The 16,473-nt window shown below is 34.0% G+C and overlaps 2 protein-coding genes across 4 annotated transcripts; one reads left to right on the top strand and one right to left on the bottom strand.

The window, feature by feature from the left end:
• Window positions 1-5,527: 5,527 nt before the first annotated feature.
• LOC115716683 (uncharacterized) lies at window positions 5,528-9,645 on the top strand. The gene is made up of 6 exons (XM_061115431.1): window positions 5,528-6,283; window positions 6,467-6,667; window positions 6,781-6,903; window positions 7,056-7,090; window positions 7,205-7,301; window positions 7,436-9,645. Exons 1-6 carry the CDS (start codon window positions 6,215-6,217, stop codon window positions 9,362-9,364), a joined length of 2,454 nt encoding a protein of 817 aa, XP_060971414.1. The 5' UTR covers window positions 5,528-6,214; the 3' UTR covers window positions 9,365-9,645.
• On the bottom strand, window positions 9,372-16,217 carry LOC115716682 (protein SHORTAGE IN CHIASMATA 1). 3 transcript variants are annotated; one of them, XM_030645534.2, is made up of 7 exons: window positions 15,683-16,217; window positions 15,321-15,404; window positions 15,147-15,233; window positions 14,968-15,039; window positions 12,812-14,632; window positions 10,125-11,723; window positions 9,372-10,023 (listed from the first exon to the last, which is right to left on the bottom strand). In XM_030645534.2, exons 1-7 carry the CDS (start codon window positions 16,013-16,015, stop codon window positions 9,928-9,930), a joined length of 4,092 nt encoding a protein of 1,363 aa, XP_030501394.2. In that variant the 5' UTR covers window positions 16,016-16,217; the 3' UTR covers window positions 9,372-9,927. The 3 variants fall into 3 exon arrangements, with proteins under 3 accessions (XP_030501394.2, XP_060971412.1, XP_060971413.1); XM_061115429.1 differs by having other exon boundaries at window positions 15,336-15,404; XM_061115430.1 differs by lacking the exon at window positions 15,321-15,404.
• Window positions 16,218-16,473: the final 256 nt, after the last annotated feature.

Raw genomic sequence — 16,473 nt, 5'->3', positions numbered from 1 at the left:
GAGCAGATGGATGTAAAAACTATTTTTCTGAATGGTGATCTAGAGGAGGAGGTATACATGAAACAACCAGAAGGATTCTCCTTTAGTGAAGGTCAGGATTTGGTATGCAAGCTTAAGAAGTCCATCTATGGATTAAAACAAGCATCCCGCCAATGGTATTTAAAAATTCATGATGTCATTTCTTCCTTTGGATTTGAAGAGAATGTCATGGATCAATGCATATACCTGAAGGAAAGTGGGAGTAAGATCTGTTTTCTTGTTTTATATGTGGATGATATTCTTCTTACATCCAATGATAAAGGGTTGCTACGTGAAGTGAAACAATTTCTTTCAAAGAACTTTGAGATGAAAGACATGGGTGAAGCATCCTATGTCATAGGCATTAAGATTCATAGAGATAGATACCGAGGTATCTTAGGTTTATCTCAAGAAGCCTACATCAACAGAGTTTTAGGAAGATTTCATATGAAAGATTGTTCACCGAGCGTTGCTCCAATTGTGAAGGGTGATAAATTAAATTTGAGCAGTGTCCAAATAATGATTTTGAAAGAGAAGAAATGAAGAACATTCCTTATGCTTCTGCTCTCGAAAGCCTAATGTATGCTCAGCTGTGCACAAGACCCGATATTGCTTATTCTGTCGGAATGTTAGGAAGATTTCAGAGTAACCCGGGGATAGACCACTGGAAAGCTGCAAAGAAAGTAATGAGGTATCTTCAGGCTACTAAGGATTACAAACTGATGTTCAAACGAACTGATAATCTAGAAGTAGTTGGCTACTCAGACCCAGATTTCGCTAGTTGTACTAATTCACGTAAATCTACATCTGGTTACGTGTTTATGTTTGCTGGTGGAACTGTGTCCTGAAGGAGTAACAAACAAACTTTGACTGCTACTTCTACTATGGAGGGTGAGTTCGTTTCTTGTTTTGAGGCTACATCACATAGTGTATGGCTAAAGAGTTTCATTTCAGGCCTAAGAGTGGTCTATTCCATTGCAAGGCCACTAAAGATGTTTTGTGACAATTCAGCTACTGTTTTCATGGCTAAGAACAACAAAAGTGGAAGTCGAAGCAAGCACATCGACATTAAGTACTTAGCTATTAGAGAACGTGTTAAAGAAAATAAAATGGCCATTCAACACATTAGCACTGAATTGATGATTGCCGATCCTATGACAAAAGACTTGCCACTTCATAAATTCAAGGATCATGTAGAGAACATGGGACTTGGTTCCCTTATGTAATTTGTACAAATAAAGTTATTATTAATGAAACTCTTATTTTGATTTTTCTCATATTTATGCGCATCTTAATTTTACATTTGAGAAAATTTCAGAGGATCTGAATAAACATAAGGTTTAGGGTTTATTCACTTAAGTACATTGCCACATAAAGTACATTGTTATATAGTAAATGTGACAGTCAGTAGTCCCGTGATCCGTAAGGGGAAATACCGGGTAAGCTGTGCAATCCCACATCGCCTGGGGAAGGTCTAGTGGGATGATTTTGAGACTGTGTAGGTATGGGACTACACAGTTGAAGAGAGCTTAAATGGATTGATTGGTACTACCTATATCAACAAGGTGCATCTTGTTTTTCGGTAGCCCATCTCGAAAGAACTCCACAGTTAAGCGTGCTTGGCCTGGAGCAATTTCAGGATGGGTGACCTCCTTGGAAGTTTCCCCAAGAAGCGTGTGAGTGAGGACAAAGCACGCTGGAAACACTCGTGTAGTTCTGTAGGGTCAGTCGTCAGTCCATGAAGCAGCCAGAGTGACGTGCTCGTGTATAAGAGCTATTATTCCGTGGGTGTGAGGACCTAATGGGGGCTTGAAGCGAGGACGTTACAGTAAATGTATTGTAATACATGGAAGATAATACTCGACTCATAATGAGGACATGTCGCTATGATTCGTATGTTTATTATATAATGAGGAACGTTGGGTTTGAATGTTTTAGTTTAAATGATGACCAAGTGGGAGAATATAAGAATATTTTATTTAAGGAAATAAATTTTTTATTTATGGAAATAAATTTCTATATAAGGAAATAAAATAAATAATTGATTTTTTGATAAATGAATATTTTACATTCATTGAATCTGGACAAAATCAATTATGTAATATTTTATATATGGTCAGATTTCTATATTCATTACCCGATTTGATTTCTTGAATTAATTGTCAAAATATTCTAACAATTAATGTGGCGCAGATACTGATGGAGTATCTCACCTATAAATATAGGGTCTCGGTCTCCGAATTACTCACTCATTCTGTTTATTCAGCAAATTCCATCTAAAGAGAGTTGAGAGAGCGAGGAAGGCCGAACTCTAATACCGAAGCTATCGTAGGGATTGAAGCTCACAGATCAATGGCTGGAGGTATATCGATCTTTCATTGCATATATTATCGATATGTTTATAGTTTTTCCGCATTACATATCGTTTATATATACTATATTTCATATACTATATTATATATTATAGTCTAACACAAAAATCATCAAATTGCTAAGCAAAATAAAAGTTTGGTCAAAACTCTTCCTGAATTCTCCCGTATGAAAAAACTCTCAAACTATATCCACATCTCTACTCACAATATCCCACGATGAACCTTGGAAAAAGCTCCCTAGCATACCATCACACCCTCGAGCTACATCATAGACCATACAATTACCACTATATCCTTCATTTAGAAACACCAATTAAAGCTTCATTCTCCCCTAATATGACACTTAAACTTATCAGATCAAATAAATCCTCATCCTTTGGACTCTGGAGGAGGGTTTGACAAAGTGAGTGAAGACCTCCTTAAATTTAGAACAGAAATAATCACTGATGTTTTGTTTAGTTAATTTAACAATTTTATTTTCTACATGTCATCTGACCAAATTAAACATATAGATAAAATTTGAATATATCTATCAATCAGATGGCGTATCCTCATTATTTATGAAAAATTTATAAATTAAACAAACTTTATGATCATGTCTAGCTTTTTTTCTTTTTTCTATTTTGCTTTTCTCAAACCAATCAATATGTGTATTTGGTCCCAGAAAAAGCCCCACAACTTTTCTATGTCCAACAAGGTTTAGAAATTTATAATGGTCACTACAAAAAACAAAGAACATGCTCCCATGTGTCTCCTCAATTATTTTAAAAGGCAAATTGCGTTGGTGTGTGACAACGAATCAGGCACCCAAACATATAAATATATGCATAGACAATGGATTTAACTAATTTCTTTATGCATTTTGCAATGCTGGAATGTTACATTATTATCAGGCTGTGTAGTGTATCTTAGGCCAAAAATTATATATTGTTTAGATGATAAAGTAGTTTGGTCCCTATTATTTGAAGAAATAGGTCCCATATTTTCTATCTAATAATAAATCTATATACTATAACTCGTAAAGGTTTATATATATATATTTTTTCTGTTACAAATATCCTTTTATAATTACATTTTGCTTATTTTTTTTAAACAATTTACTTATGTGACTTACTTGTATAGTTGCAATGTAAATATTTATTTAACAATTTTAAATTACTCAAAATTTAATTTATTAACGTTAAATTTACAAATATTAATTCTTAGAATGCATATACATATTCTTATACTTCATCAATTAGACTGTTTTCCTTTGGCGCTTTTTTGTAGCGCGCTACGCTTTGTTTTTTTTTTTTTCCAGTAGTTTTTTCGTTTACTTTCTTTAGAAGTTGTTCTGTTTAGAACTTGTTTCTGGTGTATTTGTTATGTCCTGTGACAATGTCTTTATTTTTCCGTTGGTTTTAATGAATTGGTGCTTTGCACCTCACTTTCAAAAAAAAAAAAAGTTTTTTATTAGAATTTTTAATATCAAGTTAGTACTATATTAATAATTATCTAAAGAAATAAGCAAAATGTAACTGTAGGGAAATATTTAGTTTAAAGAGAATTTTTACAATGGAAAAGTTTTTAAAGAAGAGAACAAAACTCTAAAGGATCATAGTTTGGAGGATAAATTTTATTTATTCTTTGGGCATTGCTATAAGGCACCACCTAGAGGTAGCGTTTTGCGATTAATTAACGATATTCTATAAAAGTTATTATATTTAGGTGGTGTTTGGTTTGGTGTAATGTAATGGAATAAGAATAGTAATAGGAATTGTTTGCAATGTTTGGTTTGTAGTTGGAATACACATTGTAATCAAAATTATTATATTTTATTTAGTATGAGAATGTAATGGAATAAAATTTATATGGACCAAAATAACTCTATTACTTTTATTTTAAAATTATAAAATATTCAAAAAAAAAAAAGGTAATATACACTTTTGACATTTTTACTATATTTTTATTAAAGTATTATTTTTTTTTCTTTGTAATAGAGTATAATTGTAATGGTGATTACATTGGTTTTGGTATGTAATCATTATTACAATACTCAATGTAATAACCATTACATTGTAATGGATTACAAAAGTTAAGAGGAAAAAACAAACAATGTAATGGACTTATTCATTACTATTATGATTACCATTACGGTGAACCAAATATCACCTAATAGCGACTCTATTATTTAAATACAACACCAAAATCTAACTTTTTCTATTTTACTCAAACTTTTACATTAAATCATACATCAGTTTTCCTATTTTCTATCTACATATTATTTAAATAATATACTTTTCAATATATATTATTATATTATTAAAATATAAACAAAATATTATTTATATATTGTTAAATTATTTTAAAAGAGTAAAATATTATATATAACATTAAAATATATTTAGGGCCTCTGCAATGGTAAAATTAACACAAAAAAAATTACTATTTTAATACTAATTTTTTTTTTTTTCAATTCCAATTATAATACTAAAAATTATATTAAATCTTATATTCTTTATTATTCTATTATTTTATTAATATAATAAGAATATTTTAATACTAAATATTTATTAAATCTAATAGTTTTTTTAAGTATTATTTAATTATTAAAAAATTAAAAAAAAAATAGTATAATCTACCATGCCCACTAAATTTAGTGAAATAAGGTAAATAAATATATTTATAGCTTTAATTAAGTATTCTATTGGAATATTTATATTGTAAAATCACATTATATTTAGTGTTATAAAAGCCTGTTAGAAATGGCTTTAAAGAATTCTCTACGCGTAGAAATAGAGAAGCACTATTGCATTTTTTATTTATAGTAAGAGCAATTGATGTAGTACTTTTTTGGTTCATTTTTTCTTTTTCTCTAATCTAAAATAATAAAAAGACACTTATACATTATCTAACGTGAGTGTTTATTAGGCACAATCGTTACTTTTAGCATTTCTCTTATTTTCTTTATATAATTGTGACTCAAACCCTTTGTTTAAGTGACTTAAGTCTTCATTTTTTGCCCAATCAAATCGGGGTTTCATTTATTTATTTATTTTTCCACTCAAATCATATTTTCATTATTATGATTGTGATCATCCAACTAAACAAAAGTTCCCATAATAATAATAATAATAGTAATAAAAGAAGGCCCATCTTAAATCTGAACCAGACATCATTAAATGCTCTAGCCCTCTTGAATAAAAAAACTGAAGTTAATCTTTATAAAATGTGATGATGATCGATATGGTAGATCTATCATTGAAAGTCCAGGGTTGTTTATGGAATTTAATATTCCGTCTCTAGTGCCTTGATGAAAGGAAAAAAAAAGTAAAGAGTTAATGTCTTTTTTTAATTTTCCTTTTATTAAAAAACAGTAATCTTACTCACTGATACTTGTTGACATTAATACACGTCTGGTTTGATTAAACTACTAAAGCTGAACTTCCGTAGTTGTCTTTTTTTATTTTTATTATATATTTTTTATTTTTTTTTCTACACCATATCTTTCAAAAGTTTCTCTCTACTTGCAACTACAAGCTCCAAATTTTCTTTGAGTATCTACTATATTTCAGCTTCAAGGGAAAAATAAATAAAATATAAATTATAGTTCTTTACTTTGTGCTGCTTTCATAAATATTCTTTTCTTCAACGAGGTTAGAGAGAGAGAGAGAGAGAGAGAGAGGTACGTCTAGTTTGGTTCTTATGTAACTACTCAACAATTTGTATATGAAAAGTGTCCTAAGATGCAGCATTGTTGGCCCAAGTACCAGAGCAGTGATTGAGTTTTGGGAATAAAGATTTTCTGGGATATCAAGCAATTTCAAGATAGATAGAAGGAAACCATGTTTAAGTCATGGAGCAAGAAAAACAAGATCAAAGCCATATTCAAATTACAGTTTCATGTTTCTCAGGTAAATTATATTCTGCAAAAATGAAAAAGTGGGGGTTTTTTTTTTTCTTCCTTTCTAATTTTGAATTGCTATGCAAGTTTAAATTTTTATGATTTTTTCTCGAGTTCTTGACAAAATTTTGGTTGGAAATGCCGTTGGGTTATGGTATTATTCATATCTGGTTTTTTCTTCTGACTTTTGCAGGTGCCCAAATTGAAAAAATCTTCAGTGATGATAACTTTGGTGCCGGAGGATGCTGGAAAACCATCGGTGAAATTAGAAAAAGTTGCAGTTAAGGATGGAACTTGTACATGGGAAAATCCTGTGTTTGAACCAGTCAAACTTACAATGGATAGCAAAACAGGAAAAATCATTGAGAAACTTTACCATTTTATTGTTTCAACTGTACGAAACCTTCCAACCATGCCTTTCTCTCTTTCAAAATCTTTTCTTTTTCTTTTTCTTGTGTGAGCTTTTTCTTTTCTTTTGAGGCATCTAATTCTGATGGGTTTTTGTAGGGAACATCAAAATCTGGTTATCTAGGAGAAGCTTCCATTGATTTCTCTGATTTTGCAACTGAGACTGAACCATTGACTGTCTCAATGCCTCTCAAATTTGCAAATTCTGGTGCAATTTTACATGTTAGTACTCTTTCTGTCCTGTACATGCTCACATGATTTAGCTATTTTAGTATTGTTCTCACTAACCAATTTCTTCCAATGTTCTTTTATTTAAATGTCATTTAATTGTAAAACATGTTTCATTATTCCTCACATTCAACTAAAATTATCAGGTTCTGATTCAAAGGATGCTTGGAGATGATGAAAGGTAATTAAAGATCAGTAACAATCAGTTACTATTTGTGCATCACTACTCTTTTTATTGAATTTTCTTCCCCTTTTTTCTGCTGCTAGTTACTGAAAATGTAGTTTTTAATCTCAGAGATGAAAATGGAGCCCCTCAACTTGTAAAGAATGGAAGTGTGGAGAGTCATGGGAGCAACTGGGATACAGATGGAAACAATCTAAATTATACTGAAGTAAGATATATTAAAGCTTTTGTATTTCTTTCCCCAAACAGTACTTTGATATCAGAAACTCAAAATCTCTAAGAAAAAAACAGCTCTTTTATGATGAACCTTAAGTGAATGTGTTCTTGGTTATGGTTTTTCAGGATGAAAACTACAACAACATGACTCCCGCAGAGCGGGATGCTGCGAGCTTTCTCTCACCCTTCGTAACAAATTCTGCCCCACAGAATGGAAGGGTTAATGGTTCTGAGACAAATAAGAGAAGTCTGAATAGATCTAACATGAACTGGTCAGCAGATTCAGCTTCAGATGACAGCTTACTTGAATCACCGAGCAGTTTGGAAGACAACCAACCAAGTGTGCGGTTGAAAGAAGCTTCAGATGATTCCACTGAAAAACTCAAAAATGAAAATACCATGTTGATGAGACAAGCGGAACTTTCAGAACTTGAAATACAGTCTCTTCGGAGACATGTTGAGAAGGAGATCAAACAAGGTCAGAATTTATCAAGACACATTGTTATTCTCAGAGAGGAGAGAGATGCACTCAAATCAGAGTGTGAACATTTCAAGTCATTGCAAAGTACTGATGAGGCGGAGGCTCCAAAAAGATTACAGGCTGCGATTAAGGATTCGAAAGTTCAGTTAGAAGCAATTAGAGAGGAGCTTAATCATGAAAAGGAATTAAGTAATGATCTTCAGTTGCAACTGCAGAAGACCCAAGACTCAAACTCTGAATTGATACTGGTTGTGAGGGATCTTGAAGATACACTGGATCAAAAAAGTAGGGAAATATTGGATCTTTCAAGCAAAATAGAAGCTGCTAAAAATGCCTCCACACAGGTTGACCAACAATCATCGGAATCGATTGCTAAGAAACACAATGATGCAGAAGTGGACCTATTAGAGGCTAAAATTGGAGATCTATGTGATGAAATAGACATTTACAAGGAGGAAAGGGAAAAACAGAACAGGCGTATAAACCAGCTCATGTTGAACAATGACCTTTTGAAACAGGATAACTATGACATGTCTTTGAAGTTAAAGCGAAGCCAAGAAGAACAGACAAAATTAGAAAATGAATGCGCATATTATATAGCAACTACTGAAGAGCATGAATCTCAGGTAGAGAGATTAGAAGAAACAATTAAGAAACAAGCTCGAGAATTTGCAGATGCTTTGGTCTCCCTCAATGAACTTGAAATGCAGGTTAAAGCTTTGGAGAAGGAACTGGAGAAACAAGCCAATAGATTTGAAAATGAGCTGGATTCGATTAAACGTGCTAAAGTTGAGCAAGAACAGAAAGCCAACCAAGCAGAGGAGGCCTTAAGGAATATAAGGTTGAAAGGTTCTAATAAAGCTGAGCATCTTCAGGAGGAATTCAGAAGTCAAGCTGCCAAAGCACAGACAGAAGCTAATGAACTACGCCAGAACAACATAATTCTAGAAGAAAAGCTTCAGAAAGTCGCAGAAGAACTTGTGATGATTAGAGACCAGGACAAAGTGAGAGTGGAAGAACTTGTTAATGAAATTGATCTGAAAGAAAAGCAGATAGGGAAGATGTCGTTGGAGCTAAACAATAAGTCCCAGCAACTTGAATGTGCTCAAAATCTCAAGGAAGAAAAGCATGAAGCTTTCTTGAGAGAAATTCAGAAGCTCAGAGCAGAAATAGAAAGGCTCAATAAGGAGAAAGCCAATCTTGCAGAAGAAAAAGAAGAAAGAGTAAGATTGAAAAATGAAACCGAGCGAATGAAGAAATCAGTTTTTGAAAAAGAGATGCTGGTAAAGAAATTGAATAAAGAAAAGGAAAACTTGGAGGCAAAACTTGCTTTGGCAAGGCAGGAAGCTGAGAAAGAGTCAAAAACTAGTTCTTCCCGTGCCAGTGAACATAACATTTCAGAATTACTAACTGAAGTTGCATCACTCAAGGATAAGAGTAAATCCATGGAGAATGAACTAAAAGAAATGGAAGGAAGATACTCAGAGTTAAGTCTACGATTTGCAGAGGTAGAAGGTGAGAGGCAGCAGCTTGTGATGACCGTGCGAAACCTCAAGAATGGCAAAAAGAATTAGTGTATTATAATTTTCTCAGTGTTGATTTTTGAGGCGGGAAACAGGTTGTACTAAAGCAAAGTATGATCAAGGTGTGTGGCTATATTACACTGAATCTCAGGTCCAGGTGACAAGAAAAGAAATATATGTATGAGTATTTTTCCCGTCTTTGTAGTTCATTTTAGACATACAATTATAAGTGATAACCATTTATTCTAAGACACTCAAGCAACAGATACAAGATTCAGTCAATTGTTTTGGTCACAGATGTTGTATTAAGTTAATTATTATTATTATTATTATTATATGAGTATTTTTTGCATATGGGTTTATATATATAATATAGCATAGTGCAAGACATTAATGCGCTTTTGGTAATTAGAAGCCACAGGGTTCCAAAATTTTGCCAACATTTTTATGCCATATATTAAACTGGAAGCAGGGCAAGAATTACAGGATAAAAGCACACTCTGAAGCTTACTACTAGTAAAAGCTCAAGATACATGTGATCTGTTACAGACCAACCTCCACTTTAAGCCAAATAATGGCAGATCCATGAGCTTCTAGCAAAGTTTATTGACATTTCATATTTGATGGAGAAACTTTTTCCTCGGATTGTGGATTTCATCATTCCAGACGAGCTTAGTTTGGCCTTTACCGTCATTTGCAAAAGATAGTGTCTGCATTTAGCATACAAAGTCATGTTAGAACACCAATGAAATTATAGTGTTTTCAGTTAATTGAGCACTAAAACAAAACCATGATTAGAAATCTAGACAACCTGCCGTGCTCTTTTATCTAGAGGTGTCCATGTTGGAAGAATAGAGGCAGAAGGTTTTTCATCTTTTGATGAACTTGACTGTGTAGATCTCTTATGTTTCTTTTGTTCCGGTATCTTCCTCATAGTGTTGCCTCCTTGGTACTTGAAAAATTCAAGAATTGAGGGGCTTCTTCGCTTGGTAACCTTTGATACATCCCCCGAACACCCAAAACAAGGAGCAGTCTCACAAGGAAGGGACTGATGACGAAATCTACTCTTTTCCTTTATTTTGTTAAGAAACTCCATTGTCCATGGAGACTTTTGTTGCGGACTGGCCAAATGGAGCGCATGTGAGAGTGGAGTGTCTCCATGAAGTGACGAGTTCCTCCCTTGGCATTGTAACCCTTGGGATTTTTCAGCAGACCTGTGTTTGAGACGATCCTTTAATAGCTTGCTACGTTTGTCTAAAGGTGTAGCATTATTTTCAAGATCTATATCTGAGGAATTGCTGGCTCCAACATGTAAATTCTTCTTCTGGTCTTTTACAAAATTCCAAATATTTGAACCTGAGCACATTTCTGCACTAGTTGGAAATTTAGGCTGATTGTCTTTGTCAAAGGATAATCTTCTAGCAGTTCTGGACTTTCTCATGCCATCCTTTTCCATTTCAGGCATAAAAAACGATGAGGAGTTGGCAACAGAGGAAAACTCTTTGCCTGGGGCAGGACTTGCGGTCAGGTCAATGACTTCACCTTTTTGGTCCGCAAAAAGAATATCAGAACTGCTGATATCATGCAGATCAAAGTTTTTCAGCAAATCCACGTTTGTTCCCTGTAGTTGACCTGACAACCTAGTCTCCTTAAACTTTTGAGATTCTTTAGGCATCTGAAAATCATATGGCTCTGGAACAACAAAATGATTCATCATCATAGCTTCATCAAATCCCTGTTCTTGATGGAACAAATTGCTCTCATATGGTATTGTGTTTTTCAACTGACGAAATGTGTCATGATCTTTTGACATGAATGGCTCGAATGGTTTTTTCCCTGAAGAAGTATTAATAGTCTCTTTGGAAAATTGCTTTTCTGAATCATTGTGCAATTCATCTATTCGGATGTCAATGTTGTCAAGGCTATCGTCGTAGCTCCATCTTTTTCTTTTAGAAGATTTTTCAGAGTCCATACCAGAAGAGACTGAAGAAGAATAGTCTGTCATTATTGATCTCGAATCCTCTCGCTCACCATATTTCAATAAAGCACCTAACAAATTGATACTTTCAACAGGAACATTAAATTTCTGGAGGGCGTGAATCCTGCGTTCGTTTGACCATTCCAGGAACTCAATAAGCATGCCTCCCGAAGATAAAATTGCATGAGCAGTCAAAGGATTGACTGAAGGAAATTTTGTAAGAAATGACTCTGCAAGTGTTTCTGATTCAGTCATTCTTGGATATACACCTCCAGTGGCATATCCAATGCAGCTCATTATAATTTCATCAGTCAACTCAGATGAATAGGAACAAAAGAGCTGCACGTCAATTCCAAGGCTTGCTGCTGCAGCATAAAGTCCATCTGAGGATTCCATTACAGTAGAAAGGAAACTGTTTTCTCCCTCAAAGACCTGGCAAAGGAAACAAATGGGTCATAAAATGTTCAAAGGGGGATACAATGATTTGCACAAGCTACTCAAACTGGTTCAACGATATACGTTCCACCAAAGGATTAAAGATGTCCCAATATTTTTTGTCTCTTACATGTCAAAATAAAGTTGCAACTTGCAAGTATAGAGGCCTTATTATTCAATTAGTACATCGTTAACCCATTAAATATGGACAGCAACAATTATTTACTATAAAGCCACCGCAAGAGAGTCTGTTGTTAATCTTATTAAGACCTTTCTATCTTGTCAACCAATACAATGCCTTAAGTTCTTATAAGCATCAGTAGGATAAATAATGAAAACAGAAAAATAGAGACAGTTATTGATATTCCAGGAAATTCGAATGAGATAAGAATAAGCATAACCTAACGCTACACTATCATCATATTTATTCCCTAAAATTTCCAAACAAAACAGATATCAAAATAGATATTAAACAAACAAATTGACTACCACATAGTTAAAACCTGCCATACATCTATTCCCCCTCCCTCCTAATTCTTGCTCCTATCATGTGTATCGGATTCTTTCAAAAAAAAAATGTGTATCGAATTGGGGGCCTATCACGTCCTTCGGTGTAAATGAGACAAAAGACAAATAAAAGCTTTCTACGTATCAGCTCAAAGCATAGTATCATCACTATCAATTTTTTGTTATTCTTGGGCTAGGGCATCACATCAATGACACGTACGACGTACCTTCTTTTTTGTTTGTGAATTTAAGAACCTAACAGAAAAAACAAGATGACTGATATTTTTCTTATGGTTAGTACTGGATAAAAGCTTCATGAAGCAGAGTATTGAGCTACTTGGTATTGGGTCACTAGGCAGTGAAGTTTCTATGCGAACAGTAAGTTGTTGTTTTCTAAAATTCAATGAACTTATGATCTGGGGGTTCCTTTAGTAGTCCCTTTACTGTGACCATCCTGAGACAAGAATGAGCATTTTCACTGCAACCCAATGCTGATGTTACATTCTGTTTTTATAGCAGCAATAGTGACAGTAATTATAATTCATATAATTCATACGAGGAAAACAAGTGTTATTTACCAGAATACAGCCACTGAAAGTGAAACTCAGCGAGGTCAAAACATTTGTTGCAATATTCTCAATGCACAAGGGTAAGCTTGAAGAAGCTTCATCCACAGCAGTTGTTTTCTTTCCAATGTTTCTGCAATCATACCAAACTAAACAAATTGCAGAATTTATCACAACATCAACGGGTAAATCCGAATCACGTTCTACAACTTGTGCACCATGTTTCTCTATTGCGAGGATTTTTTGATAGGTACTTCTTCTGGATACTATCATTTCCTTATCAAGATTTTGTGTGTTAACAAGTATCACTGTTTTGGGAAGAGATGACCTGCTTTCTTGAGGGCTCCTGTGATTAGACTCTTCTGGAAAGGACATAGAAGGAGCCAGTGAAGGCATACTGCAAGCTTCTACAATATCTGCAGCCTCTTCAAATCTGACATTACACTTTTCCTGATTAGATGGATAGTCAAAGAGTTTCTCCTGGTTAGAGGGATGGTGAAAGAACTTCTGATTGTTAACATTCTCATCCCTATGTGAAAAGTTAATTGATTCCCCTCCTTGAGATACATCTGCTACTGAGTTACACACTGCAACTTTGGGAGATGTAGCATCTTTATCAAATGTCTTAACTGTCGGTTCACTGTTCTTTCCAGTAGTGACTTTCTGAGTTTTTCTGAGAAAATCAAGATCATTAGAATGTGACATAGACTTGAATAATAATGAAGCCCTCTCAGCATTCTTTCTAGCCAAGCATTCTTCATTCTTCGGCTGTGGGAAATTATCACCTGAAAATTTTCTTGGTTCGGTTCCAACAGGGATAGAGACATTAGAGAGAAGTTCCTTTGATTCTCCGTTTTCCTCCTTATTAAATGCATATGTACCATCATCAGAGAAGATGAAATCATATACCACATTTGTATCACCAAAAGAATCCCAACCAAAATCAATGTTGTATGAACCCATATCATGCAACTCTCTCTTGTAGTTTATACTAGTGTTAGGGTCATAGTTAACTTCTTCAAGAATATGCCAGTCCAAGTATATTCCATCTAGTGCAGATAAGGGCTGCGGTTTTAGTTGAGCAAGTTTTCTTTTAATAACTGTGTAGATTGACCTCAGTTTTCCATGATCAGAAAGAACAGGTACGGGCATTGATTTGAATGTGTCGTCTACAAGTGCTAACTCATGACTAACAATTAATTTGTTGAAATTCTTGAAGTTCATGTCTTCATTGAACATCCAGTCACAAGTCTCTGTGTCATACACTGTTTGTCTGTTAAAGAGTTCTTCAAAAATTTGAGACGAGTCCTCATCAAGGATTTGAAATTCCTGATAAACAAATGGTTTATCTGACACAAAACAATCACAATCTGATGTCCTTTGAATTCCAGAGCTCATCCTAATCTGTGAAATTTCGACAAGACTTATCAAGTTTATTTCTGGGAAATTGTCCAGGGATCCCACCTCATATCCACAAGAGTGAGGTGATAGACTATGGTCTGATATAAACCCTGATACATCATAATCTTTAGAACCCAAAAGCTCTTTCTTGTTAAATTCCGGGCCATCTGTTTGTAAATGTTGTAGTTCAGCATTTTCAATAATAGAAAGAAACTTTTCCTTCACAGAAAAGTCTGCAATATGCTCCAGAACTATTTCATCCACTTCTAAAATTTGGAAATTTACTTTTTTAAAGTGAATCTGGTCCTGGAAATCTTCGGGGGGATTATCTTTTTGCCCTATGGGATGCTCAAGGGCAATATCTTCGACAGTCAAAACTGATTTGTGAACTTCATAAGGATAATAAGTTGCAGGTCCTGGATTGAGCATATCCTGCAATAAGAACCAACTTTAATTAGCAATTCAATCAGCAATAAATTAATGGAGGATTGAACTTTATTATCTTCATTAATATGTTACACTATTTGCCAAAAGCCTAGTTAAAAGTCAAACCAGGGATAGGGAGAAAGCAATTAAAGAAAGAAAAAAAATATAAGAAAATTAATGAAAATGACATCCAATTGCATAGAACTTACCAAAACACACACATACACATACCACACACACTCTTCCAGAAATTTGAAAAGCCTCAGGATAACTTCTCATGTATCAACAACATAACAGGCCGAAAATAAAAAATCAAAGAGGAATTCAACTATATGGTATACCAAACTTTCTTCAATCTCTGGAACCTCGGAAAGAATGCGGATCCCCTTGTTTTCAACGAATGAAGATGCTTCCTGCAGGAAAAGCAATCACGCAAGTTCTCTTAAGCTAAAGATTTTTCACGTGCATGAGAACCAAACTGCATCTACATACACTAAAGTATAGGAAGGAATAATTGTACCACGAAGTCATCAAGCTCTGGTGTTTCAAATTCAATTACTTCATATCTTCGTGGAACGTTAACATCAACAGTACCTGCATTACTCTTCTGCAAATAAAACCAATTAAATCAAACATATAATCTAACTAATCCTCCACAATAAGGACTAACAATCTGATAACGCCAGTTCCATACATTAAGAACTTCCACCTCAACAACTTCAGATTGAGAAGCTCTGTAACTCTCCACTTCCTTTTCCTCGTTAATAGCCCCAATATCCTGGAGCACGCCAATATAGAGCATTGCCAAATGAAATTTTCAAAAGCGTCAACTAATAGACGCAACAAAAGATCGGTAGTTCACATTTAACAATTTTTTTAAAAAAAATCTAATCGATTTCGAGTAGTTAACAATCTCAATTTCCATATTTGCAGTTCTGGAGTTGATTTATTAACCAAATGCTTCCCAAACAATCGAAGAACGCCTATGAAGTTTCTAATAATCGTAAACTACATGTTGAACTAATACCGAAATATCGCATAGACCTAATGCATTACCTCCGATAAATGAGTCTCGTGGCTTCTGGAATTGAAACTTTTATGACACGATGACGGAACATCATCCTCGAATTCTTCGACAGAGGTGACGATCTTCTGAGGAATAACATTGGAGAAGAACTTAGAAAGAGCAGTTTGGATGGGTAAATTTTCGATTGGAAGGGAGAGTTCGGGGATGGAATCGGATCGGAGGAAGATGAGGTCGGAGAAGGTGGAGGTAAGGGGAGGAGAGGGAGAGACTTGAGAAAGTGGGAGTTGGAGGAAGGTTAGGGTTTCGTGGAGTTGAAAGGGAATGGTGGGGAAGTAATCAATGTGGGGAAAACGAGCTCGCATTTGAGCTTTGAATGTTGTTCTGAGACAAACTTTGAAGGAGAAAGAAAGAAGAAAACTGGAGCAAAAGTAATGCTTGCTCCACAAAAGAAAATTTTGGCGCTCAAAATGGCTGGTTACCGTTTATAGCAAACAATTTTTTTTAAAAAAAATAAAAAATAAAATAAAATAAAAACATTTTGTGAGTCCTAAAATCAACTTGTGCGTAGGGTTGCACATAAACACCACGGAAACGGAATTGATTTTACATAAGGTTTTTTTTTCATAAATGTACAACAAAAATAAAATAATTACAAAAAATGTGCAAAAAAAATTATTTGAAAAACTTATACATTTTGAAAATTTATTACATAAAACCATACATTTTAATCATTAAATAATATAAATCATTAATAATTAAACTAATTACCATAAATAGAAAAGGATAATTAATGTTTTTAATATTATTTTGTAATATTTTA

Source organism: Cannabis sativa, chromosome 5, assembly GCF_029168945.1.
Source record: "Cannabis sativa cultivar Pink pepper isolate KNU-18-1 chromosome 5, ASM2916894v1, whole genome shotgun sequence".
NCBI classification, from domain to species: domain Eukaryota; kingdom Viridiplantae; phylum Streptophyta; class Magnoliopsida; order Rosales; family Cannabaceae; genus Cannabis; species Cannabis sativa.
The sequence above is the reverse complement of the archived record's forward strand: the minus strand, read 5'-3'. Positions and strand labels throughout refer to the sequence as shown.

Bases quoted from the DNA above. Each gene is read 5' to 3' on its own strand.
- LOC115716683 (XM_061115431.1), top strand. From the start codon at position 6,215: ATGTTTAAGTCATGGAGCAAGAAAAACAAGATCAAAGCCATATTCAAA. The intron at 6,904-7,055 runs GTTAGTACTCTT...TAAAATTATCAG, and splicing joins ATTCTGGTGCAATTTTACAT to GTTCTGATTCAAAGGATGCT. The intron at 7,302-7,435 runs GTAAGATATATT...ATGGTTTTTCAG, and splicing joins ACAATCTAAATTATACTGAA to GATGAAAACTACAACAACAT.
- LOC115716682 (XM_030645534.2), bottom strand. From the start codon at position 16,015: ATGCGAGCTCGTTTTCCCCACATTGATTACTTCCCCACCATTCCCTTT. The intron at 15,234-15,320 runs GTATGGAACTGG...TTTTATTTGCAG, and splicing joins TTGAGGTGGAAGTTCTTAAT to AAGAGTAATGCAGGTACTGT. The intron at 14,633-14,967 runs GTATACCATATA...TTCTTATTGCAG, and splicing joins CAGAGATTGAAGAAAGTTTG to GATATGCTCAATCCAGGACC.